At 38.7% G+C, this 23,687-nt stretch overlaps 1 protein-coding gene and 1 long non-coding RNA gene across 5 annotated transcripts; one reads left to right on the top strand and one right to left on the bottom strand.

The window, feature by feature from the left end:
- Positions 1-511: 511 nt before the first annotated feature.
- On the top strand, positions 512-9,048 carry LOC138357971 (uncharacterized). 3 transcript variants are annotated; one of them, XM_069315189.1, is made up of 6 exons: positions 512-598; positions 6,689-6,895; positions 7,396-7,449; positions 7,880-7,938; positions 8,275-8,350; positions 8,910-9,048. In XM_069315189.1, exons 2-6 carry the CDS (start codon positions 6,832-6,834, stop codon positions 8,957-8,959), a joined length of 303 nt encoding a protein of 100 aa, XP_069171290.1. In that variant the 5' UTR covers positions 512-598; positions 6,689-6,831; the 3' UTR covers positions 8,960-9,048. The 3 variants fall into 3 exon arrangements, with proteins under 3 accessions (XP_069171290.1, XP_069171291.1, XP_069171289.1); XM_069315190.1 differs by lacking the exon at positions 512-598 and adding an exon at positions 5,113-5,624 and having other exon boundaries at positions 7,872-7,938; XM_069315188.1 differs by lacking the exon at positions 512-598 and adding an exon at positions 5,142-5,624.
- On the bottom strand, positions 8,881-23,282 carry LOC138357973 (uncharacterized). 2 transcript variants are annotated; one of them, XR_011225180.1, is made up of 5 exons: positions 22,922-23,282; positions 19,837-19,999; positions 18,492-18,590; positions 17,176-17,288; positions 8,881-8,977 (listed from the first exon to the last, which is right to left on the bottom strand). It is a non-coding gene; the product is annotated as an uncharacterized lncRNA (long non-coding RNA). The 2 variants fall into 2 exon arrangements; XR_011225179.1 differs by lacking the exon at positions 17,176-17,288 and having other exon boundaries at positions 22,922-23,277.
- Positions 23,283-23,687: the final 405 nt, after the last annotated feature.

Here is a 23,687-nt window from a genome sequence, read left to right as displayed (position 1 = left end):
TACATAGCCTTCCCAGCTTGGTGCCTTCTTTTAATACTTACTGATTAAAAAATAAATAATAAATACATTTTATTCAGGAAAAGTACATACAGTTGATTTACAAACATAATGTTGGATTTATAGGCAGAGCTAGTACTGTACATACAATACCTAAAGCCACTATAATAATAATAATTTTTATTTAGGTAAAGGTACATACATAAAGAGATTTTACAAAGTTTGTTGGCTTTATAGATAGAGCTAGTACATACAATGCCTAAAGCCACTATTACGCAAAGCGTTTCGGGCAAGGTGTGGGGGAAAAAACACAGACTAAAACTTAATAGTAATCAGGATTAGGTATAAATTGTGTTGAAATAAGGAATAAAAAGTACAAAAAGGGGGGGTTAACATAGCATAAATCAGCAATTGCACATGTTGGTGAAAAGCGTTGTTTAAAAAATAGCAAGACATGGGTTGACATTTAGGAGGTAAGTTAGGTTACATGGAGTTAATTAGGCAGTACTTGGTTTAACTCTTAAACTGGTTGAGAGGGTCCATAGAATTACCCCAATCATCCCAAATCAGGCCAAAACTACCCAAAACGTATTAGCATTACGTAAGTAATGAAGAAATATGGTATATTTACTTACTATAATGTTGGTGCTACACGTAGAACATGATCAAACCTATTTTTTCTCTGAAATAATCTAATTTCATAACGAAATGAGACGTAAATATGTGAGAGGTGACGCCATAGGAAGTCGACGGTCCAAGCGACAATTGTGTGGAGCGACTTATCCAAGAAATATGGTCGCCAGGAGAGTGTTTGCTGCCATATCAGCCTCCTGTACACAGTGATCCAGTCCTTTTCGTTCATTGAACACCGAACCCTACACGCCCTCTGATATATTGCTTAATTAACAAATATTCACAAATAAAGATTATATTTGTATATGTTATCAGAAAGGCAGATATAAAATAGTTTTTGTGAATCCATCACAGAGATTATACCTTATTAGAGAGGAAAAATATTCATACTTTAAACAAGGCTTCATGGCCGACGCTCTCCTTACCGATATGGGAACTATGACCTTCCGAAGATCAATGTTAATTTAATCTAGATATTGTAATAAACGAAGTTTTCTATGTCATCATAAAGACATAAATATAAGCTGCATGTTAATACTTTGGCATAAATATAACTGAATTGAAAGTTAAGATATATGCCTTTTTATAGTTACTTGATGGCTCGCTCAGGGAGTGTGAAGGCCTCCACACAAGCCAATCAATTTTATAATTACTTTGCATATATGCAAAGTAACGCCATAGGTCTTTATGTCAGAATAAAGCCATGTAGACGATAATGTAACTACATTTCAAGGAAAACATATCTTAATATAATTATTAAATGAATGCAAAGTTATGGTTAAATAAATAGCCAATACCACACAATCGCCGGTGTCCGGACACATGAATAGTCGCATTAGGTGAAAGGAAATGTACCCAACCATTTCCATTTACCCAACCAGTTTGTGCATCCTATACTCATCCTCTGTGCGGTAATTTATTGTGCATCCCATACTCATCTTGTTACCAGTAGTTTGTGCAACCCATACTCATCCTGTGACCCGTAATTTATTGTGCATCCCATACTCATCCTGTTACCGGTAGTTTGTGCAGCCCATACCCATCCTGTGACCTGTAATTTATTGTGCAACCCATACTTATCCTGTGACCTGTAGTTTATTGTGCAGCTAATACTCATTCTGTGAGTCATAGGACATTGCGAAACCCTTTCTCATCGTGTGAATCTTTGTTTACTTTGCTCTCCATATTCATCCTCTGCGCGATAGTTTCTTGTGCAACCCATACCCATGATGTGAGTGGTAGTTTATTGTGTACCCTATATTCATCCTGTGAGTATAGGGTTCACAATTCTTGTTTGGATTCTTGTAATGTTATTTGTCTATTTGTAGTCACAGTATTTGTGCGCCCCTTGAGGGACTTGAATTAGAGGGGGGTTGAAATAGCCTAAGCTACTCTATCCCTTTGAGATTTATTTATTGCTTATCTCAATAAACATACTTGAACTTGAACTTGGGTACACAATGAGTTCATTTGTACTCCATACTCATCATCAAGAAGTGTATTTTACCAGCATTGTAATATAAATTAAGAATAAAAGCTTAACTGGATTACAGACCCATAATCAAAATAAGAGTCATCACTAATTATCATGACAAATTCTCTAGGCTACACTTCCGCCTTCGACAAGCTGCCGCCGGATGTGGGTATAGTTTATTGTACACCCCCGCACCCCCAGTCCTGGAAGGGCGGGCATTGGGATGTGGACATGTGTACCATTTCCCCCCCCCCCCCCCCCACACACACACTCGATCCTCTCCTGTTAATAATAATACTAATAATAATAAAAATTAAAAATAATAACGTTAATAAATATTATAATTAAAACACTTACTGTAATACCCTAGTGCTTGAATGAAGGTGAAGGAAAGACCCAATAAATGTGTAAGTGTATTAAAAACCAAATTTTCGTTGGGTGAGCTGGCAGGTGAGCACCACTTGCCAGCTCACCCAGTAATGAACATCACCTGCACACTGCACCGAACCACTTGCCAGCAGGTGCAGAAGTACGATGGAGAGAGCAAAGTATACCATATTTCAAGTATAATATTAAAGATATATTTAGGATTTAATGTTTTCGTATAAAGTTTCAATAATACCTTTATTTGATTTTTTTGTATTATTTTCTACCACAGACGTGGCCACACATTAACAATGCTAACCATCATATATACATTTTCTTCAGTCCGCCATGGACTCTAACCCTTTCCACTACCGCCCACAAGATGGGTATAGGGTGCATAATATAAGAACTAAACTAACTCCATTGATAGGGTTAGAGATTTGTTAAACATATAGTTCAGGGATTTATTGAACAATCAACCACATAAGGTGATTGTAGTGTTTTTAAAATGCTAGGCTAAGCTACATACGTAAATACATAAATACACAGATTTACGTATGCCCTACATAAAGTGTTCGATGTGTCTTTTACATAGTGTCATTAACGTGCATTTACAAAGGTGAAATTGAATTCTGAACACATACATACACATATATTTGTCTCTTTTACTCTGACAAGGTGAGATAACTGATAGAGAAACTAGTGTGCAATTAAGCACTTAATCACTGAAGGTGATTAAGGTGCTTTCACAAGCTCAGGTTATAGAGTTACATCACATACATTCATTGTATAATTGATACGTTACATCGTCAATCTAGGGTACAAGTTCAATATATCATCAAGTGTTCCAGTACTCAAATAGTAATTACACAGTTTAGCATAGCGCTTCATTCATGTATGTAAGAGAGAAGATTGTTCAAATATATTACATGCACATCCGGTACATCGTCCACCTTCTTCTACAGAACCGTCGGTATACCACTGATACACATCGTTACCCATATTCTGAGTACTTTCAGTGATGCTTCACAGTGTTAACTGTTTTAATAATGTAGAGTGTACATTATCTTTCTTGGGTGCATTTACAAAATCAACTGCTAGATCCAAGTTATCCCATGGAGTAATTGGTTGATTAATCGTTAATTGAGTTGGGTACATATTTAATATTTTGATGGAGTTGGCTACCTTGTAGAACCAAAATGCATTCACGCCGAAAACTGTGCTAATAGACAAAATTATGTTAGAGATATGGGTCTATAATTATCTGAGTGTGCTTTGGGGATGGGAACAATGACACTGTCCAATCATCAGGTAATACTCCTTCACTTAAACTCATTCTGTACAACACTAAAAGTGGATTACCTGGTACTTGTGAGACTAATCTCAGTAAACTGTAAGTAATACCGTCCTCTTCAGGAGCAGTTGACTTATTTGATTGTGCTACACAGCCTTCCCGGCTTGGTGCCTTCTTTGGTAATTACTTATCAAAGGCAGCTCCATACGAGGAGCTGCCTCGTATGGGCCAATAAGTCTTTTGCAGTTACCTTCATTCTTATGTTCTTACTTACATTTACTGAACTTTATCATCATCATCATCATTTACAGAAAGAAATTAATATAAAAAGTAGTCATTTTAATACACAAAACAGAAGTAGATATTATGTAAATTATGATGCAGGATAGGATCACTATTAAGAACTTAATTATAAACCATGCAACCCATGCTCATCCTGTTACCTTTAGTTTATTGTGAAACCCATACTCATCCTATGAATGGTAATTTATTATGCACCTCATACTCATCCTGTGAGTCATAGGACATTGTGGAACCCTTTCTCATCGTGTGAATCTTTGTTTACTTTGCTTTCCATACTCTGCTCTCCGATAGTTTCTTGTGCAACCCATACCCATGATGTGAGTGGTAGTTTATTGTGTACCCTATACTCATCCTGTGAGTATAGGGTACACAATGAGTTCATTTGTACTCCATACTCATCAAGAAGTGTATTTTACCAGCATTGTAATATAAATTAAGAATAAAGGCATAATCTTATTATGTACCCATAATAAAAATAAGAGCCATCACACTATAATTTTCATGACAAACGGCCTAGACTCCACTTCCGCCTTCGACAAGCTGCTGCCGGAGGTGGGTATAGTTTATTGTACACTCCCGCACCCCCAGTCCTGGGAAGAGGGGCATTCGAATGTGGACATATGAACCATTACCCCCAACCCTTCCCTCTTAATAATAATTGAAACACTACACTACACACTATATGTTCATTTAATATTTCAAGTATAAGACTCAAGATATATTTAGGATTTAACGATTTAACATTGTCTCAATCATACCTTTATTGCACTTTATCATCATTATTTACAGAAAGAAATTAACATAAAAATGTAGTTAATTTTAACATACAAAACCGAATTTGAACATTGTTAATTTTGATGCAGGATCACTATTAATAAGAACTTAATTATAAACCACAATATGTTGTATATCATCAGAAATTTGGAAACATAATATATATATATATATATATATATATATATATATATATATATATATATATATATATATATATATATATATATATATATATATATATATATATAAATGGAAATTTAGCACATTTAAATAATGTTATTAAGCTTAAGAATAAATTACATAAAATTAACATAGTAAAATGACTGGGATACAGATGGATCAGTAATCACATTACAAGTCCAATTATTTCCTAACTGAAGTCTGTAACGCACTATCATGTCATATTTCATAATACAAATTAGGTAAGAGATATGCAATATCTCCGGGAGGGAGGCTCCCTGGATATCTGTGGAGGTGCGTGGAGGTCCCCCTGGAGGCCCAAAAGGCCTCCTGGTCGTCCCTAAAGGCCCATGGAGGCCACCCGAATGTTCCTGGAGGAATTACCGTTTGTCCTGGCGCCATCTATGTTTTGACAGCAGTACTACTAATGTTCCCACGTTATATGATGATCTCTATACGGGTGTTACGGTCAGTTGCTCTTCTATGTTTATGGACAACGCAGGTGATTTGAGGCAATTTGCGGAACGAGTGAAATAGTATCGACGCGGTGAGTGATGGAGGAGGATATATACTGCTGTGTACTCGACCAGCGGGTGAGAGGTAAGTTATATCGAACAACTATGGGGAATAGATGGGTTATTTTAAGCGTAGAATGTCAGGTAACCGGTAACTACACAGATGGGGTAGTGTTTTTTTAAGTGTTTATTTACTAAAGTGGAACATTACATTATGCCTTTAGCTGAACAAGTCTACTGGTGGGGGAAGTAGACGGGTTTTATGAAAGTATTTTACCTAAATATTTGTATTTGGTTAACTAGTTCAGCCGTTACCAGGGAGGGTGTTCCTTTAATCTAATCTAAAAATTCTAGCCGGACAAAGTGATTAAATAAAGGAATTGAATAGAACGAAGTGGTTTGCCAAGGTGCTTAACATTTAGTTTAGTTCACTTACTACTTGCTTAAAGAATGCAAGTTTATCATATTGAATTTACCGTAGTTTTACTGCATTTAATATACCGTTTTTACCCTATTTAATTATGTCTGGTAAAGGCCGGTCGTGGAAAGTTCCTAATATAGCAAGTTTTAAAGGAAAAGTTTGAGTTAACTTTAACGCTTAAGTTAGTGACCAATTAGCTTAGTCTATTGTGAGGAAAGTTACTAGAATCTAACATGGCAAGTGCCATTTCTCTACTTTTTGAGAAACATGACTAGATACATGAATCGCATAGTTTTATTACTAAATGTTCATGGATTAGGTTGCATAGTTGAGGAAATGGTGATAAGGTTTGTGATTTTGTGTACCTTGACTTCATCAGAGATTTTGATAGTGGCGCAAAATTGATAGGGGCTCGGATCATTGGGAATGCTGACTGAAGTTGATTAGGTCATGGCTATACCAAAGGAAATTAGTATAAATGGGGTTAAGTTGGAGGAAGTGTTGTAAGTAGTGCCTAAAAGCTCTCCTTGGACCTCGGTTATTCGCAAGATTATGGTTTAGACTGCAATAGTTGCCGAATTGGCAAATAAAAAATACCGATGTCCTATATAGTTTTGAAATGGTTAAGACTACCAGATGCAGTTTAATGCTGACAAATGTAAGGTTTGGAGGCTAGGTAAAGATGAGATAGATGTTGTAGATTGTTAAGAGTATTAAATTTTTTGCAGGTGGTAAATTCTCCCCGAGGTGGCACTGCTCTCCAGCCTGGGATGTTGATTGGTTAGTCTTCAACTGCCTCCCAACATGGTAGTGAGGTCCTGAGCTGACATGCAGTGAGGAACGTGGAAAGCTTCCTGAATTGGCACATGGTATGCCTCCCCTACCAGCAGCTGGCACAAATGTTCCAGCTAAGTGGATGAAGCCCACACTAAAATGTAAGTGGTACAGTAAATGGACACCCCCCCCCCTCCCTTTTGACACTGAACAGTTGGAAAGGGGGGGGGGGGAAATTACTAAATTTAGTAAAATCACATTGTCTTGGTAGTATAGTTGGGTTAATTATGAATTTTCAGACTAAAAAGCTTGGTACATAATTCAACAGAATAAATTTGTCCTAGTAGTAAGCAGTGGTTGCAAAAGAATAAATTGTATACATGTTTTGTATTGCTTTTATTCAAATGTTATACATGGTTCTTAAATTAAAGTTTGTTTGCAATGTTCCAGAAAAATGTTCATGACTAAAGTTGTTGGAAAATAAAATTTGTATAGGATGTTGACTTGAAATGACTATAGCTTTGTTTGTAATTAAGATGGGACAACAAGATACTTAGTGTGCCATTTAAAACAGCAACTGTTAAACTGGTGGTTCAGGTATGAACAAAATAACATCGCTATGCATATAACTTTTTAGTAATATTTACTGTTCACATGACAGGTTGTGGAAGGTCCTGGCAACAAAGAGCTGCAGGAAAATACTTGCAGATCTACAGTAAGTAGTGTTGTGTACATTGGAATTAGAGGGTAGAAGTTAATTGCTAAAAACCTATTAAATATTAGGGTATGGAAGTCTAGGCTTAGGCTAGTGGGTACAATATGTGCAAGTTTAGTCCTTTCAGGAATGTATTTAATAGAATGGTATGTTGAAATTGTGAAAATTGCAATGTGGGGCATTAGATCTTAAACAGCATAGTTGAGGGTGTTTTATTAATAATTTTAATGAAATATAAATCTTGTTTAGTTAACATTAAATGTTTGTTAAATACGCTTTAATCTATAAATGTATAACACTGTTAAGGGTAATCATGAGTCAGTTAATGGCAGGAAAAGTTTTGTTGTAAGTGATGGTATTTTTCCCTTGAAAGTAAAAAAAATATTCAATGTTTACTTTAGCTTGGTTTTAAATTTATATAGTTTTCCAGAATGTGGTTTGGAAAGTCCAGAAGTCCCTCTGTCAGTTGGAAGAGTTAAACAGAATCAGGTGAGTTGTAGTAAAGGTTAATCTGAATAGATTTGCATAAAAGTAAAAAAAATAGTATTAACTTAAACAATATAGCATTGGCTAAAGATAAATGTAAATTGCCATTGAAGTGCAGTTTTGGATAGTTTCTCAAATGATGTTTACTGAAACTTGGCAAATTGATTCCATATATATTTATATTGCTAAATTAGATCTTTACTACTAGAATATGTAGGAAAGGTAAATTCCTTAAAGAAATTTTTTCCATCTGAATTTGTAAAGTACTGAATGCTAATTTGAAAAGTAAAGCAAGATTGGCTTTAAATCTGAAATTAATTTGTTGAAATATTTTTTCAGGTGAAAGTGATTATGATGCATGGACTGGCTTGGAGTGAGGCTCCTTTACTCTGCAAAAGGAAATCTACAAAAGTGGGTGAGTTTGAATTTGATGTTTTAGCTATATCAATGACCTAATCTTAATTCTCTTATCTAGTCCATTTATAGGTGTGTAACCATGTCCTACTGTTACAACCCACAGGGATTGATGCAGTTTGTACTGATCCTACCCCATTTCATAAAAGGGGACCAGGCAGTCCTGCAGATTTTCCTGGCATGGCTTTTTCAGAGCTTTGCTCTACTACCCATCTAATAGATGGACTAGATTTGCTTAGGTTTAGGGACCCTTAACAATGGTTACATTGTTAATTCTCACAGGGCTTGTTTGCTGAATGGGTGGATGCATCTACAACTTTAGTGCCTGGCATGCATTGTACAGTGCTTTGAGTAAAGCATATGTACAATGTGTTGAGGGCACTAAAGTGGTGGATGTAATGCACCCATTCAGGGAACAAGCTCTGCACTGAAATCAGAGGAAGGGATAGGCCTTGCTGAGCCTATCTTAAAAGATAGGATGTTAGGATTTTTTTGACTTATTATTAAGCATTGGTGATAATAAAAGTAGTGTCCCTGTTTAATGTTTATTGTTTTTACAGGTGATTGTCTCTGGAGTTGTCTTGGCCTTTTGGATCTTCTGTTCATCTAGGAGCATCTGGCCCACAACCTGAAACAGTAATAAATATTAGATATAAATACTATATGTAAAACTTATTAAATAAACCAATTTTAATGAAACTACTTTATATACTTTATCCTGAAATTATGCTGGAAATTATTGTTTACTACTATTGATGCAATGTTTAAACATGAAATTTTTTTACTTTGAAAATAAATACTTTGTAAAATTTACACCTATTTGTAACTTGTTACATAGGTGCATGCAAAATGCATTGAAAAGATGTAAAAGTGGACTACCTATTCAATTTACATAAACTAACAAATATTGCAAATTAGTCTGAAATATTGAAGTGGAAGAAACTTCAGTCAATATTTTAGTTTTTATATTTGAAAGAATTTAAAGCTATGCAACACCTAAGCTTTGTACAAATTAACTAAAGATCATTGTTAAATTTACAAAACATTAGAAAAGTGACACTGAAGCATTATACAACATGGTTTTCACAAAGTCTTTGGTAACTTAAATTTAATCAAAGCTCTTAAATGATTTGTCTGCCAAACTTCAGATATTCTGAAATATTTTACCTATATTAAAACCATCATTGTTTGAAAGGGGCAAAACAGATTACTGTCAATTAGTTTGACCTAACATCTGCAAGGTCCTGAAGGAATGGAATTTTTTTGTTTTTTGTAAAACTGTTTGCTAAAAACAAACCCTGCCTAATGAACCTGCTCATTTTTTTTAGAAATGGTAATTGCAACATTACCAAAGACCATTGTTTTAATAGCCAAAGTACCAAATGAAAGACCAAGAAGCAACAAACAGGTACATGGTAGAAAGGACAAAAGAATGGTTACGAGGACCCTTTAACAAATGAAAGAAATGACTGGGAAAAATGCTGTCATACCACAAGGGGTCTTAACCCTTGTCATTTACATCACTGACATTAATCTAAATATTACCAACCACAAAAATTGCTGATAACATGTTATTAAAAAAATAAAGAATATAATATTGAGGCCTTAATGCAGATCTCTAACTCTACAAATAGTAACAAGACTGGCAATTTCTTAAAACAAACAAATCCAAGACCTTGCACGTGAGCCAGAACAATCCATATCACAACTACCACATTAAAATGAAACAACAATGAAGGTAAGGTAATTACCAAAAGAAGGCACCAAAGTGCGAAATAATCAGAGGGTGCTAAATATCACCAAGAATGCCAATACGAGAACAAAAACGCACAAGGCGAACGATATCAAAAGTATCCGATTCACCTAGAATTCTATTGAGGGACAAGTGACTGCGAGGGACGGTCGGAAAGCAAGACACACGCTCGTCCTGGAAGTCAGGACATTCAACAAGGATATGCACAACTGTTAGAGGGACAACGCAATTCGGACAATAAGCAGCAGGGCGGCGCTCCATTAAGTGACCGTGGGTTAAGCGGGTATGACCAACCCACAGCCTGTGCCAAAGCAGTGTCCCACCGCCGGTTACGGTGGTAGGAGGAAGGCCACGGGGACACACTAAGTTTGAGAGTATGCAGCTTGTTACCAACCACAGAGGACCAACAACCCTGCCAACAGGGAAGAATGAATAACAGGATAAAAGTTGGAATAAGGAATACCTTTATGGGAGATGGGACAAGAACGGATAGCTTCCTTAGCGGCAGCATCCGCACGCTCATTGAAACACCAATATGGCTGGGAACCCAGCAAAACTCTACTGATTTAAATTTACTAGAAATAAGAAACAGCCAATGTTGAATCTCAATGACCACCGGATGGACAGGATTAAAGGACCCTAGAGCCATGAGGGCACTACGAGAATCAACTACAACCACAAAGGTTGTGGTTGTAGTTGATTCTCTATCCGCTCCCCAAGAAGTATGGGACAAAACCTTAAGGAGGTTAAGGGCCTTAGAGCATTCAACTCGGAGGCAAGAGATAAGGCTGACCAAGACAAACGAGTGTCAAACACTAACCCCAAAAGCTTCGCGGAATCCCTGTACACAATGAGATGACCATAAAGCAACAACAATGAAGTAAAGGTCCTTTCAGTAAGAATCTATCATTCACTGAAAGTTGCTGCAGTTAAAAATAAAAGAAAATACAAGTCCCTAGAAATAAACAAGCAACCATTTTGACTAAGGAAAAGAAGGTAGTTATTCTACTGTATAAATCTAAGTATTCACTTAGATCAGGGGTCTCCAAACTATGGCCCGCGGGCCACATCCGGCCTGCCACATAATTTCATCCGGCCCTCCAAACAAATCCCTGTGTGGTGGCCTTGAAAAAATAATTATGGTACGAATGGCATCGCAGAATTATTCAAAGCTGGGGCTGCTGACTGGTGGCGCTCAACCCGAGTCAGTTTTCCTCTCTCTCGATAGTGTGACGCACAGATACTAATACTGGTAGGTATGTGTTGTGCATTACAACCAATCAGTTGTGTATAACTGTATATTGTGGGGATGGAGGGCGAGTGGGGCTTCGCTGCTTCCGTTTCAGGGAGCACAAACACTGTACAATATTCTTTTCTCTGTACTTTGACAATGCCTTTATCTTAGTTATACAAAATAGCAATAATACTATTGTAGCCAAAAATATTGCATGTTTAAAATAGTTAAAATGATAACCATTAAGTTTATCAACGAAAGCTGTTGCCATAATATTTACCACTTTATAATAATATGCTATGCTTTTTAACACCACATACAAGCTGTTTTTTTCCTGTAGAATTTATTTCATTTATTTTACCCTTATGTTTTCAGATATGGAAAAGATAAAGAAAAGAAAAGTGGACATTGAGTGCCGTCGGTTCAATGATGAATGGAAGATAAAGTACTTTTTTGTGATAGCAAATGATAAAGCTTTATGCATAATATGTAGAGACAGTGTTGCTGTTCTGAAGGAATACAATATTCGTCGGCACTATGAATCTAAACGTGGCTCAAGTTATTCTCACATCACAGGAGCAGAACGCACTAAAAAGTTTGAATCATTTCAGCACAGTCTGCATTCTCAACAAGCTGTTTTCAGTAAGAAAAAATCTGAAAATGAAACTTCAACTAGAGCCAGTTACAAAGTTGCCTATGTGTTGGCTAAAAAAGGAAAACCTTTCACTGATGGTAGTATCATAAAAGAGTGTATAGTGGAAGCAGCAGGAGAGGTATGTCCAGAAAAAGTAAACCTCTTCAAAATGATAAGTCTTGGGTCAAATACTGTTGCTCGTAGAATTGAAGATTTAGGAGGCGACATAATTCGGCAAATAAAGGAAAAAAACAAAAAGATTTTGTTGGTATTCTCTTGCGTTGGATGAATCAACTGATGTGTGTGATACTTCTCAGCTCTTAGTATTCATTCGTGGTGTTGATAGTGAATTTAATGTGAACCAAGAATTAGCATCAGTTCACAGCATGCACACCACAACAACTGGAGAGGACATTTTCAATGAACTAAGTAAAACTATGACAGAATATAACCTGGAATGGAAACAAGTGCAGTGTGTGACAATTGATGGAGGAAAGAATATGTCTGGGACAAAGAAGGGTTTGGTTGGGCAAATTACAACAGCTTGTGAGGTTGGAGGCTCAAAACCCATTTTTCTGCATTGCCTTATCCATCAACAAGCATTGTGCCTAAAATATGTTGATATGTCTTGTGTCATGAAACCTGTTGTTTCTGTGGTTAATTTCATTAGATCTCATGCACTCAACCATCGCCAGTTCCGTGATTTCTTGAAAGAAATTGATGCGGAGTTTGTTAACTTGCCTTATTATACAGCAGTTAGATGGCTTAGTTGTGGAAAGGTTTTGCTGCATTTCTTTGAGCTCAGATTAGAAATTGATTTATTTCTCACAGAGAAAAATAACCCTCAGCCATTATTATCAGAATGTGAATGGATTTGGAAATTGGCATTTTTTGCAGATATGACAGGTCATATGAATAACTTGAATCTGAAATTGCAAGGCAAAACAAACTTGATCAGTGACTACTTTGTTCATGTCAAGGCATTCAGAGCAAAACTTGCACTACTTGAAGGCCAGGTGAAGGTTAAGAATTTTGCTCATTTTCCATGTTGTGAAAAATTTCATGCAGGAAGTAAAGTTGAATTTCCTTTTTCATTTGCAAATGAAATAATTTCAGATTTGAAAAAACAGTTTCAGAAGCGATTTGCTGACCTTGATGCCAAAGCAAATGAAATCAGGCTCTTTCATAATCCATTTGACTGCAATGCTGAAAATCTTCCAACTCAATTTCAAATGGAAATTATTGATCTCCAGGCAGATGACAGACTGAAAGATAAGTATAGAGAAGGAAATCTGATTGAGTTTTATAAATGCCTGCAGCCAGATCAGTTTCCAAATTCGATAAAGTTTGCTTGTAGTTTTGTGTCCATTTTTGGTTCAACATACTTGTGTGAACAAACTTTTTCCAAAATGAAGTATGTGAAATCTAACTATCGAGCAAATTTGTCTGATGATCACTTGAAATCAATTCTTACAATTGGCTCATCTAATCTGGAACCTGATTTTAATGAAATTTTGAAGTCAAAACAACAGTATCATTCGTCACACTAATTTGGTTGCATAAAACTAAAGGCAGGAATCTATTTAGTTTACCCTGATTTTTTCCAAAAAGATATGTTTGAATTTTTCCATGTTTATACTTTAATATTTGAGGAAATTAAATTACTGGCACTGATTTGTTTTTTGTTTTTTTTTTCATTTTTTATTCCTCCGGCCCGCATAAATATGGGAAATATATAATGTGGCGCTTACATTGAAAAGTTTGGAGACCCCTGACTTAGATAACTGTATCCAAGCATAGAGGTTCCCCCCCCCCCCTTCCCTTTCAGAAAAACATCTACTTTCGAAAAAGTTTAACATTGCCCAACAAAAATGATTCCAGAACTAAATTGCCTAATACCAGGAACAACTGAGAGCCATGACAAACACTGCAACCCTCTCCTACCCCCAAGTCTTATGCTATTTATGATCCAAGGTAATTTGACATACTATACTGTACTTCCTACAGACGAGTCTAGTGAGAGGGTGATCTCCTGGCGATTAAATTGAAGCACGATACAGGTGTCAACGAACATCAGTCAGCCCACTTGTCAGCACAGTGGATAACTAATGACATCATAATCTGCAGTGTTGTATGCCTCCCTGTGGCCATTTAAATCAATAAAACACAGGGTTGTGGCAATGTTTACAGCATAAGGCAAGGTATAGAGGAATCCTGGAATGCCATGTAATGTGTAGTCCTTGAATGTGCTTTAGGCAACCAAATTGAATAACAACATTTCTGGTGTTCGGCTATATAATCCGAGTTTCTCATTCGGTATGATGTTTTAAACCTAAATAGGAATTCACTTTAAAGGTCAATTTATTTGCAAAGTGCTAACCAGATTCCAAATTACTGAGCTCTGAAAATACTACAAGGCAAGTTTAACCGAATGAGTGTTTGCCTATCCATACCCCCATGAGGTATGTGACAACACTGAATAAAGAAAGGGTCTTTGAGCATTCACCGTGCAGGTATTAATATAATTGTACAATGGTGCTTGGTGGATGATATTTCCTATTAAAACTCATTGGACAACTGTTTGTATTAGACATTTTAAACCTACAAATGGTAGCCCTAGATATCGCACTACAGTATTAATTACAAGATGAACAATGTAAAATCAATACCACAACAGCAAAGGATGACAATGGCTTTTCAACAACCGACAAACACACAGGTCTAACACCAGCCATCCCGAGAGAGGACGTCCCAAGCATGTACACCCCACAACTTTTGTACACCCCACAACTTTACATCACCTTTGCTACCTCACGCGAGCACGCAACAGCATGAGGATGCCATACTCCCAAACCAACTCCATGCACTTTGAGGCTTTAACAACTCAACATTTAAAAAGTTGATTTAAAAAATCAAACACCTGAATTTTTCCCGAATTAAATTTACTAGGGAAATGCACACCAAGCCATGAAACTTACAATGAAGATGAACAAACTACACACAACTGTCACCAAACTTCCACATACCACCCCCCTCTCACTCCTGCCCTCCCTCCTTAGGTGCTCTGATTGGCTGAGCACCTGAGCCACCACCACTCGCCTCTTGTTGTGAGAGCCTAGAGCATGTTTGGTTGCACTTTAAAAGTTCCCGAGTGTACTCGCCTAATTGTGAGTACCGCCTGCCCGGTTCACCATTTTGTTTTTCAATCTACCTCAATTTACCCCTTTACAGTCAAATATTATGCAAAATTCTGTTTAAGACTTGTCCCTTCTTAACTTAAATAACTGCTTTGGCCATCTGCAATCTTTCTAGGTGGGTAAAAATGACTCTTGAGGCCAGAAAGGACTTATCACACGGCGATCATAACAATACGGTACACACACAAAATCACAACCTGATATACACCGAGCAGAAAATCCACTGGAGCTGTGATGCGACGTAAACCCTTGCCCAAGGCACTGGCAGCTGCATACTCTACCACAGTATATTACTGACTTTGTAAAAGTCTTACAACCGGATTTCCCCATAAATCACAGCAAGTTTTGAGGCCCCTCCTTGAGTCAACGTCTTACGTAAGACCTACAAGCACTCAGGTGAAGGCTGAAGAAGCAGTTCAACACCATACGCCCCAACTTCAAATACACAGTTGAGAGGCGGGACCAAAACGTGATTTTCTGTGTGTGCCTGAAGTTGGGGCATACGGTCTTGCTTCACCCTTCACTTTACCCTTCACCGGCGTACTTCAGGGGTTTTATTTAATACTTGGACTGGCTTCAGTAGGGCCTCCAGAATTTCTGTGGCTTCACAAGTGTCACGTGAATCCCCTGCATAGCAGTGGAACTGCCTTTTCCCTTCACCTTCAATACCTCTGCACTGGAAGTATTATACATCTACACCAGCCCAGAAGAGTCATCAGTCCTGCCACCTCTCCATACCCCCCAGGGCCTGGCACGGCCTGGTACGACTCAGAGGCAAGCCGGGCGCCACTGCTAACTGGCAGTTTGTCCCCACAAACAAGCAGTTAGCCGCCTTCAACTGACAGTGGTACAGCTCAACACAAAGGCACCGCCAGCCACAACGAGCATTTTGCTAGTTGACCGGATGTCCACCTCGTGTTGACACTGGATGAGTCATCACCGCCGGACTATATAAAGAGCGCTGCCTCCCTGGAGAGGCAATCTCTCCCTTAGTGCTCTAGGATCACCTTGGTGTCTCTAACCCGTCGTCCACTTCCAGCCAACGTCGTGTGACTGATGCCATGGTGGTATGGTAGCTGTCTTCAGAACACCAGTATATCTTCATACTTTTATTCATTGCTTATAGTTTATTTTTTGCATTTAAGGTCATACTAACTTGTTCACCTTTGCATTACATGATAGTCAAGTATTGTCATGTGTTATTTTTGTTCATTACTATTTCAGTAAATTGTTTAATTATTTATTTGATAATTTTCATTTGTTTCCACCTGCAACTTACACACTGCAAGGCCAATACCAGCATTTCTTTCATTTATGTGAGGGAGAGCCATACCATCTTGGTTCAGTATAGCTGTGATACCATAACCCGTCACACAAGATATCCAGTTGTAAGACTTTTACCATCAGTGGTGGTAGAGTATGCAACTGGCAATGCCTTTGTTACAGGTTCGCTTCATCTCACAGCCCCAGTGGATTTTCTCACACATTTGAATACATGAAACAACTTTATTTGATACATTCCAAACCAAAGTACTGTACAGTACAGTAATTATCAAACCATCAAATGTGTGGGATAATCATAGTGCGCTAAATATCACTAACGTCGCCAATACAAGAACAAAAACGCATACGGCGAACAATATCAAAGGTATTGAATTTACCAAGAATTTTATCGAGGGACAATTGATCCCTCGATAAACAATTCCCGACAATGGTCGGGAAGCAAGACACGTAAGTCCTGGAAGTCAGGACATGTAGAGACAACGGTTTGGACAATAAGAAGCAGGGCAGCGCTCCATTAAGTGCCCGTGAGTTAAACGTGTATGACCAATATACAACCTCGCCAGAGCCGTTTCCCACCACCAACTACGGTGGTAGGAGGAAGGCCACGGGAACACACTACTCTTAAGAGCACGCAATTTGTTACCAGTAACCGAAGACCAACAACCCTGACAACGGGCAAGAATGGGGAAATGAATAACTGGGTAAAAGTCATAATAAGGAATACCTTTACGGGAGATGGGACAGATGCGGATAGCTTCCTTAGCGGCAGTGTCCGCACGCTCATTTAAGAACGCACCAATATGGGTGGGAATCCAGCGAAATTCCACTGTCTTAAATCTATTGGAGATAAGAAACAGCCAATGTTGAATTTCAACTACCAAAGGATGGACTGGATTAAAGGATTCTAGAGCCATGAGGGCACTGCAAGTGTCAACTACAAACACAGAGGAGGATTGACAGCGAGAAAAGAGTTGATGAAGAGCATAGAGAATAGCATAAAGTTCTGCCATGAAGATGCTAGTCTCCGGAGGCAGGAGACACAAAGGTGCAGTCAGGAAAAACAACAGAGTAGCCTACACCATCTGCAGACTTAAGACCCATTGGTGAAGACAGAAATAGAGTGGAAGTGTGAAGAAAAGTGTTCAAGGAAAAGGTGATTTAGAACTGTAGGAGGGGTAAAAGTTTTAGTCATGTGGGTCAAGGCTTACAGAATTTAGGAACGGGGACCCCTCCATAGGGGCAAAGATGGAATGACACGAGGGGAAATATTGGTAACACAAACTGAAAGAGCATTTTGTAAGAGAGACAACCGTACAGAAAGAGATAGGTGGTGAAGGGGAACAGGAACCACAGGATGGGTAAAGGTCAAGGCATGACATAAGCAAGAGTGAGGGTGCTGTAAGGACCGTGCAAGGTGGAGAAGACAGTAGCGATCATGGCGATCCTGTAGAAACAGGACGCCAGTTTCAACATACAGACTTAGGGTAGGTGTCGAAGGAAAGGTACCAGAGCCGAGCCGTAACCCAGTATGATGCAGTGTGTCCGGATGGTGAAGGGTAGAAGGAGAAGCAGACGAGTAAACGGGGCCATAATCGAGTTTAGACAGAACGAGAGAGGAATGTAAAGAGAGGAGCAGTGTCGATTAGCTCCCCAAGAAGTATGGGACATGACCTAAAGTTAGTTAAGGGCCTTAGAGCATTCAACTCGGACGTAAAAAATATGGGGCGACAAAGACAAACGAGTGTCAAAGATTAGCCCTAAAAGCTTTAGCAGATTCTTTGTACAAAAGGGGATGACCCCTGTTACCTAACAGTAAATAGGTATCTGGGAGTTAGCTGTTACAGGCTGCTTCCTTAGGGGGGTGCGTGTGTGGGAGAAAAAAAAATTTAGTAGTTAACCACTGAACTGCTCTGTCTCCAAATAACACCCTGGTGCACAAGAAATAAATTCTTTCCAAAAATTTTTTTTCTCTTCTTATATTGTTAAAATGCAGAGTCTGATCACGGGGAAACTAAACAAAAAATATTGTATGTGACTTACTTTAGCTGCGATGGAGCTGGGAAGTTGAGCAAATTATGGGCGCTGAGCGTTGGAGCGATGGGGGTCTGTCGGCCCCGCCACCCCGTGCGACGGCAGTTGCTGCGAATAAAATGTTGCGCAATTATTTTGAAGTTTCTCATTCATTTCTTCTTTTTTTTTGCTGTAATATTATTTAAAAGTGTGTAATTTGTGGAATTTATATAATTCAAAGTATAGAACATCGCTATGCTCAAAATTATGGGCCTCATATATGCGACATATTCTACAATCAAACAGTGTTTTTGCTGTTATTACACTATATACACACATTGTATATACCCATCTACGTATGTATTCACCATAACGATCCACTATGTTGGTATGGTGAGCCCAAAAAACATGAGTGAGCTGCCACACCCTGCCAGTCCTCCCTCCCTCCTCCAACACATTACTCGCCAACATTCCTCCTCCCAAAATACTGTTATTGTGTTTATTACACTATTTACACACGTTATGTATAAGTATGTACATGTTTTATTCATGTACATACGTACATACTTCCATCTCCTCACCTCTCTCTCTTGCCTACTTAATGCTCTTGCTTCCCTCATCTCATCACAATCGACTTTATAATGGTCCAGGACGGATCGAAATGTCGTCGTCTATTCAATTTCCAGTGTGTGGTTTGGTCAACAATGAAATCTTCATGCAAGATCTTATAAAGAAAACCCCTAGAACGAGTTTTGTAGATACGAAAGAGTTTAAGGTGAGTAGGGGATGGTTTGAGAAATTTTGAAAAAAGACGTGGTATTCATAGTGTTGTGAGGCATGGTGAGGGTGCCAGCTCAGACAAAGTAGGGGCTGAAAGATTTGTTCATGATTTTAAAGATTTTGTAGATACTGTATTGATGGATATATTCCACAACAAGTGTTTAATTGTGAGGAGACATAGCTATTCTGGAAAAAATTGCCGAAGAGGACATACATTACCCAAGAGGAGACGTCACTGCCCGGACACAAGCTAACTTGGGCTAACTTGTGTCAGGATAGGCTAACTCTTGTGCTGTGTGGCGATTTGAAAATTAAACCCTTGCTCGTGTATCATTCCGAAAATCCAAGAGTTTTAAAAAATATATGATGTGCAGAAAAACTGTGATGTGGAGTGGTTTGCCCTGCCACCAAAAAATATCTGCAAGAGAAAAGTTTGACACTCAAGGTCCTGCTTCTCGACAATGCTCCTGCTCATCCTCCAGACTTGGAGGATGCATTGTTGGGGCCACTTTTTTTTTTTTTAGGGATATTCCTACATGAGCCCTGAGTTTCTGGCTAATGTACCAATGACATGAAGGAGGAGTTTTCAACCTACCTTGTGTTAGGTGTGCAGAGGTCAATGGTTGAACATAATGTCAGGAGCAAAGGGGGGCCTTTGCCTCTTCGAACACAATTGCGACCATCTTCATCTCTTCGAACTATCCTAAATGCTCTCTTCACCTGTCTGACCAAATTGGGTGTCCAGACCACCTTTGAATCTGAAATTGTAAAATAAATAGCAATTTCAGAATATTCAGTCCATTTATACTAACAAAATTATACATACAGTACTGTAATTGAAATTTTACAGAATGATAAAGGCAATTTAGCAACTTTGTTAAAATGCACATGGGGGAAATACATGAAAATAGGTTAATATTGTTTGTAAGGTTGATGGGAAATGTTTATTACTTTTATGATTTAAAAGATGTATAGCCCTAATACTCCATCCTGGGTGCATTCCACCAGGTAATGACCACAGCAAAAGTTTTCCACGAGGCTCTATTGTCACACAAACTTTTCACATTTTCAAACTTGATTCATCTTTTCCCCCCCCCCTCGTTCCAGGGGTTTTCTTTAAAAGGTCTTCATGCAAATGCCTTGGTTTCTCACAAATGATGGCCTCTGAAATGCTATCACCTGCTAACTCTTTGTTGTGTATCCAAATTAATAAAAACTGTTTAACATCCTCAAGTGTTTGTGTTCTTTGTTTCGGGATTGTTGATATGCCTTTTGCCACTTTAATGTTCATAATGTCCTTTTCTTAGCAAGTACAGTGCATATTGTTGACATAGATTTGTTGTACTGCCTAGCTAGTTCAACAACCCGTGCACCATTTTGATGTTTATGAATGCTCTCTTGTTTTTCCTCTATGGTCATTCTCACATGTGTTTTCTTGGCTTGAACCTTACCACTGGCTTTCTTGGGACTCATGGCAAGATATATCATAACAAATTTTATGTTCAAATAGCCAAAAATCCCAAAACAAATGTAATGCTTTACAAAGAATTCAGGCGCGATACTTACTAGGCAGGAGACACTGGTAAACTGAGGCGCGATCACCATGCCACCACGCGCTAGGTCAGCCCATACGTATATCAACAAACTCCTTTCCCGAGGCAAAGTTTGTAACCCGATTCAAATTTTTCGAAGAAATTAGGCTCGCAACCCGAAAAGTTCATAAATATTCATTCGTAAGTCGAGGTGTCACTATATATAACTAAAAAATTAAACTCAGGATTACTTTCAATCCCCACCCCGTTTGCTCTACTCCATTGCCACCTACCTTCACCCCCCTCTATGATGTACTCTTCCATAGATACCTACCTTTGCCCCCCTCCTCCCCTCTACTCCTCCATCATCACCTACCTTCACACCCCCTCCCTTCTCCTCCTCCATCGTCACCTTCCTTTCACCCTCCTCTATGATGTACTCTTCCATAGACACCAACGTTCACTGCATATAATGCTCCCCTCTACTCCTCCATCGTCACCTACTTTCACCCCCCCCCCCTCCGCTCTACTCCTCCAGGGTCGCAGACAATTTCACGAGCGTGAGAACTACGAGTTCTCTAACTACTCTCACACTCCTACTCTCTCACCAGTGAGGGGGAGGGAAGGAGGGAGGAAATGAAGGAAGAAAGGTGGGGGAGAGAGAATAGGCAGGGGGGAGGAGGGCCTAGATACATTTCTTCCATATAGATAGGTAGACTGAGGGAGAGCTGCTTGCCAAGAGCCCTATCAGACAGGCTTCCTATTCCTCAACCCTCCCTAATATGCCACATCCTGGTCAGGACAACTTGCTCGAATGTTATTCTTGGTGTGACTCGAGAACTGACCTCGAGGCGGGGCATGGGCATGGATTATCTCCCTGGGGCACGCACCTCCCTGCCCCAGCTCTCTCTCTCTCACATAATCTATCAAGGGTCTAACATGAGGTCATTGTGCCTACCAGAAGCGTATATGTCCAAGGCTGGCCACCTGTCTGGACCATTCAAATGTATAAACACGTAATTAGTCTATTAAAATTATATATAATGCTACAATTATAAATTAATTTGTTCATGGTCATTCGTTTATCAGTATTTTAATATGAGGTATATATACGCATGTATGTATACGTTGACGTACACATATATGATTATGTGTATAGAATGATTATGATTATGTGTAATCATATATGATTATATCTAATGGAATGCATTAGTAAGTGATGTGGTGGAGGCTGACTCCATACACAGGTTCAAGTGTAGATATGATAGAGCCCAATAGGCTCAGAAACCTGTACACCTGTTGATTGACGGTTGAGAGGTGGAACTAAAGAGCCAGAGCTCAACCCCAGCAAGCACAATTAGGCGAGTATATGAATGAATGCACATGTACACTTTCAAATGAATTAAGATACCTTGAGATACACAATGACTTAGTTTAAATAGTTTAAACACATTATGGTACTGATTTTGACATGCTGATGTCTGGAAGGGAGAGGGGGTGTGGGGGGTTATTGTCTGAGGTGGAGGACCAGAGGAGGGGGTCAGTGGAAGGATGGTGGCTGGAGGGATGCCATTGTTCTAATGGTTATGAAAACAATTATTGATGGCAGGAATTCAGTGGGTGTGTACTTCACCCGCACCATCACCATACTGTGCCCTGCTACAACCCCCCCCCCCACTCCACCCATGCTGTGTGCGGCGTATTACACATTATGGGATAACCGACTGTCTGTCCATTCCTGTCTGCTCGTTATGCTGCCCTTCCTTTTGAAAATTGTCTGCTTTATCGACTTCCTTCAAGACCACACATTAGCCTCTTATCACGCCCTCTTACCACTCTCAGGGAGCCGGCTCTTCTATACAATAGTTACCACTCAGTCCCCAAGGTGAAAGTGTGTCCGGGCATATGACTTGTTACGTGTACTTATTTGCGATTCGTTTGGGCTGTCATGTGTGGTGATTAGTGTTGGGTAAGGCTAGGCCAGGTCAGGTCAGACTAGGCCAGGTCAGACTAGGCTAGGTAAGGCTAGGCCAGGTCAGGTCAGACTAGGCCAGGTCAGACTAGGCTAGGCCAGGTCAGGTCTGGCTAGGCCAGGTCAGGCCAGGCCAGGCTTGGCAGGGTGAGAGAAGTAAAGCGGCAGGTACTTACGTTTCCGAGAAAGTAGCGGCGGTAGTATATTGTTGATTTAGATTCGACGACATCCTGAAGCTAGTTAGTGGCGGCCTCATCGCTCTCGAACTTCTTGTTGTTGTAGGGGATACGAGGCACACCCAATATCCCCCTTACATTGATCACATCGCACACTAATATTTTTACTATTTCCGACACCAGATTTGTCTGTTTCGTATATGTATAATTGTTCAATATTAAAACCACAATAGAATGCTCTAAGTACTTTCGTATATTAATACATCTTCAGAAGGAATGGTTCGCTCTGAAGATGTATTAATATAAGAAAGTACTAAAGGAAATTCCTGTTTCAATTCTTCCTTCGTGGTCTGACACTCTTATTATATATTGTATATACTGAATTATATATACTATGCTTATATAATATATACTGAAATATTGTTACATTTAACGGATGAAACAAAGTATATATCTGTATTTTTAATAAAATATAAAACATTAATATTTATCAACGTATCTCTGTGAATTACATAATTTATCAGTACTGTACAGCCTGTGATCTCCACCTGGCTGGCCACTGATACTTTATTTATTTATTTATTTATGCATTTACAAGAAGGTACATTGGGATTGTAAGGATACAAATATGGTAATTACAGTCTTGTAAAGCCACTAGCACGCGCAGCGTTTCGGACAGGTCCTTAATCTAAGAAAATTTTATTTATTTATTTATTTATTTATTTATTTATGCATATACAAGAATGTACATAAGGAATGTGAGGAT

This window comes from Procambarus clarkii, chromosome 81, assembly GCF_040958095.1.
Source record: "Procambarus clarkii isolate CNS0578487 chromosome 81, FALCON_Pclarkii_2.0, whole genome shotgun sequence".
Classification (NCBI taxonomy): domain Eukaryota; kingdom Metazoa; phylum Arthropoda; class Malacostraca; order Decapoda; family Cambaridae; genus Procambarus; species Procambarus clarkii.
Note: the sequence above shows the minus strand (reverse complement) of the source record. Positions and strands in the feature narration are given on the sequence as shown.

Bases quoted from the DNA above. Each gene is read 5' to 3' on its own strand.
- LOC138357971 (XM_069315189.1), top strand. From the start codon at position 6,832: ATGCCTCCCCTACCAGCAGCTGGCACAAATGTTCCAGCTAAGTGGATG. The intron at 6,896-7,395 runs GTAAGTGGTACA...TTCACATGACAG, and splicing joins GATGAAGCCCACACTAAAAT to GTTGTGGAAGGTCCTGGCAA. The intron at 7,450-7,879 runs GTAAGTAGTGTT...ATAGTTTTCCAG, and splicing joins AAAATACTTGCAGATCTACA to AATGTGGTTTGGAAAGTCCA.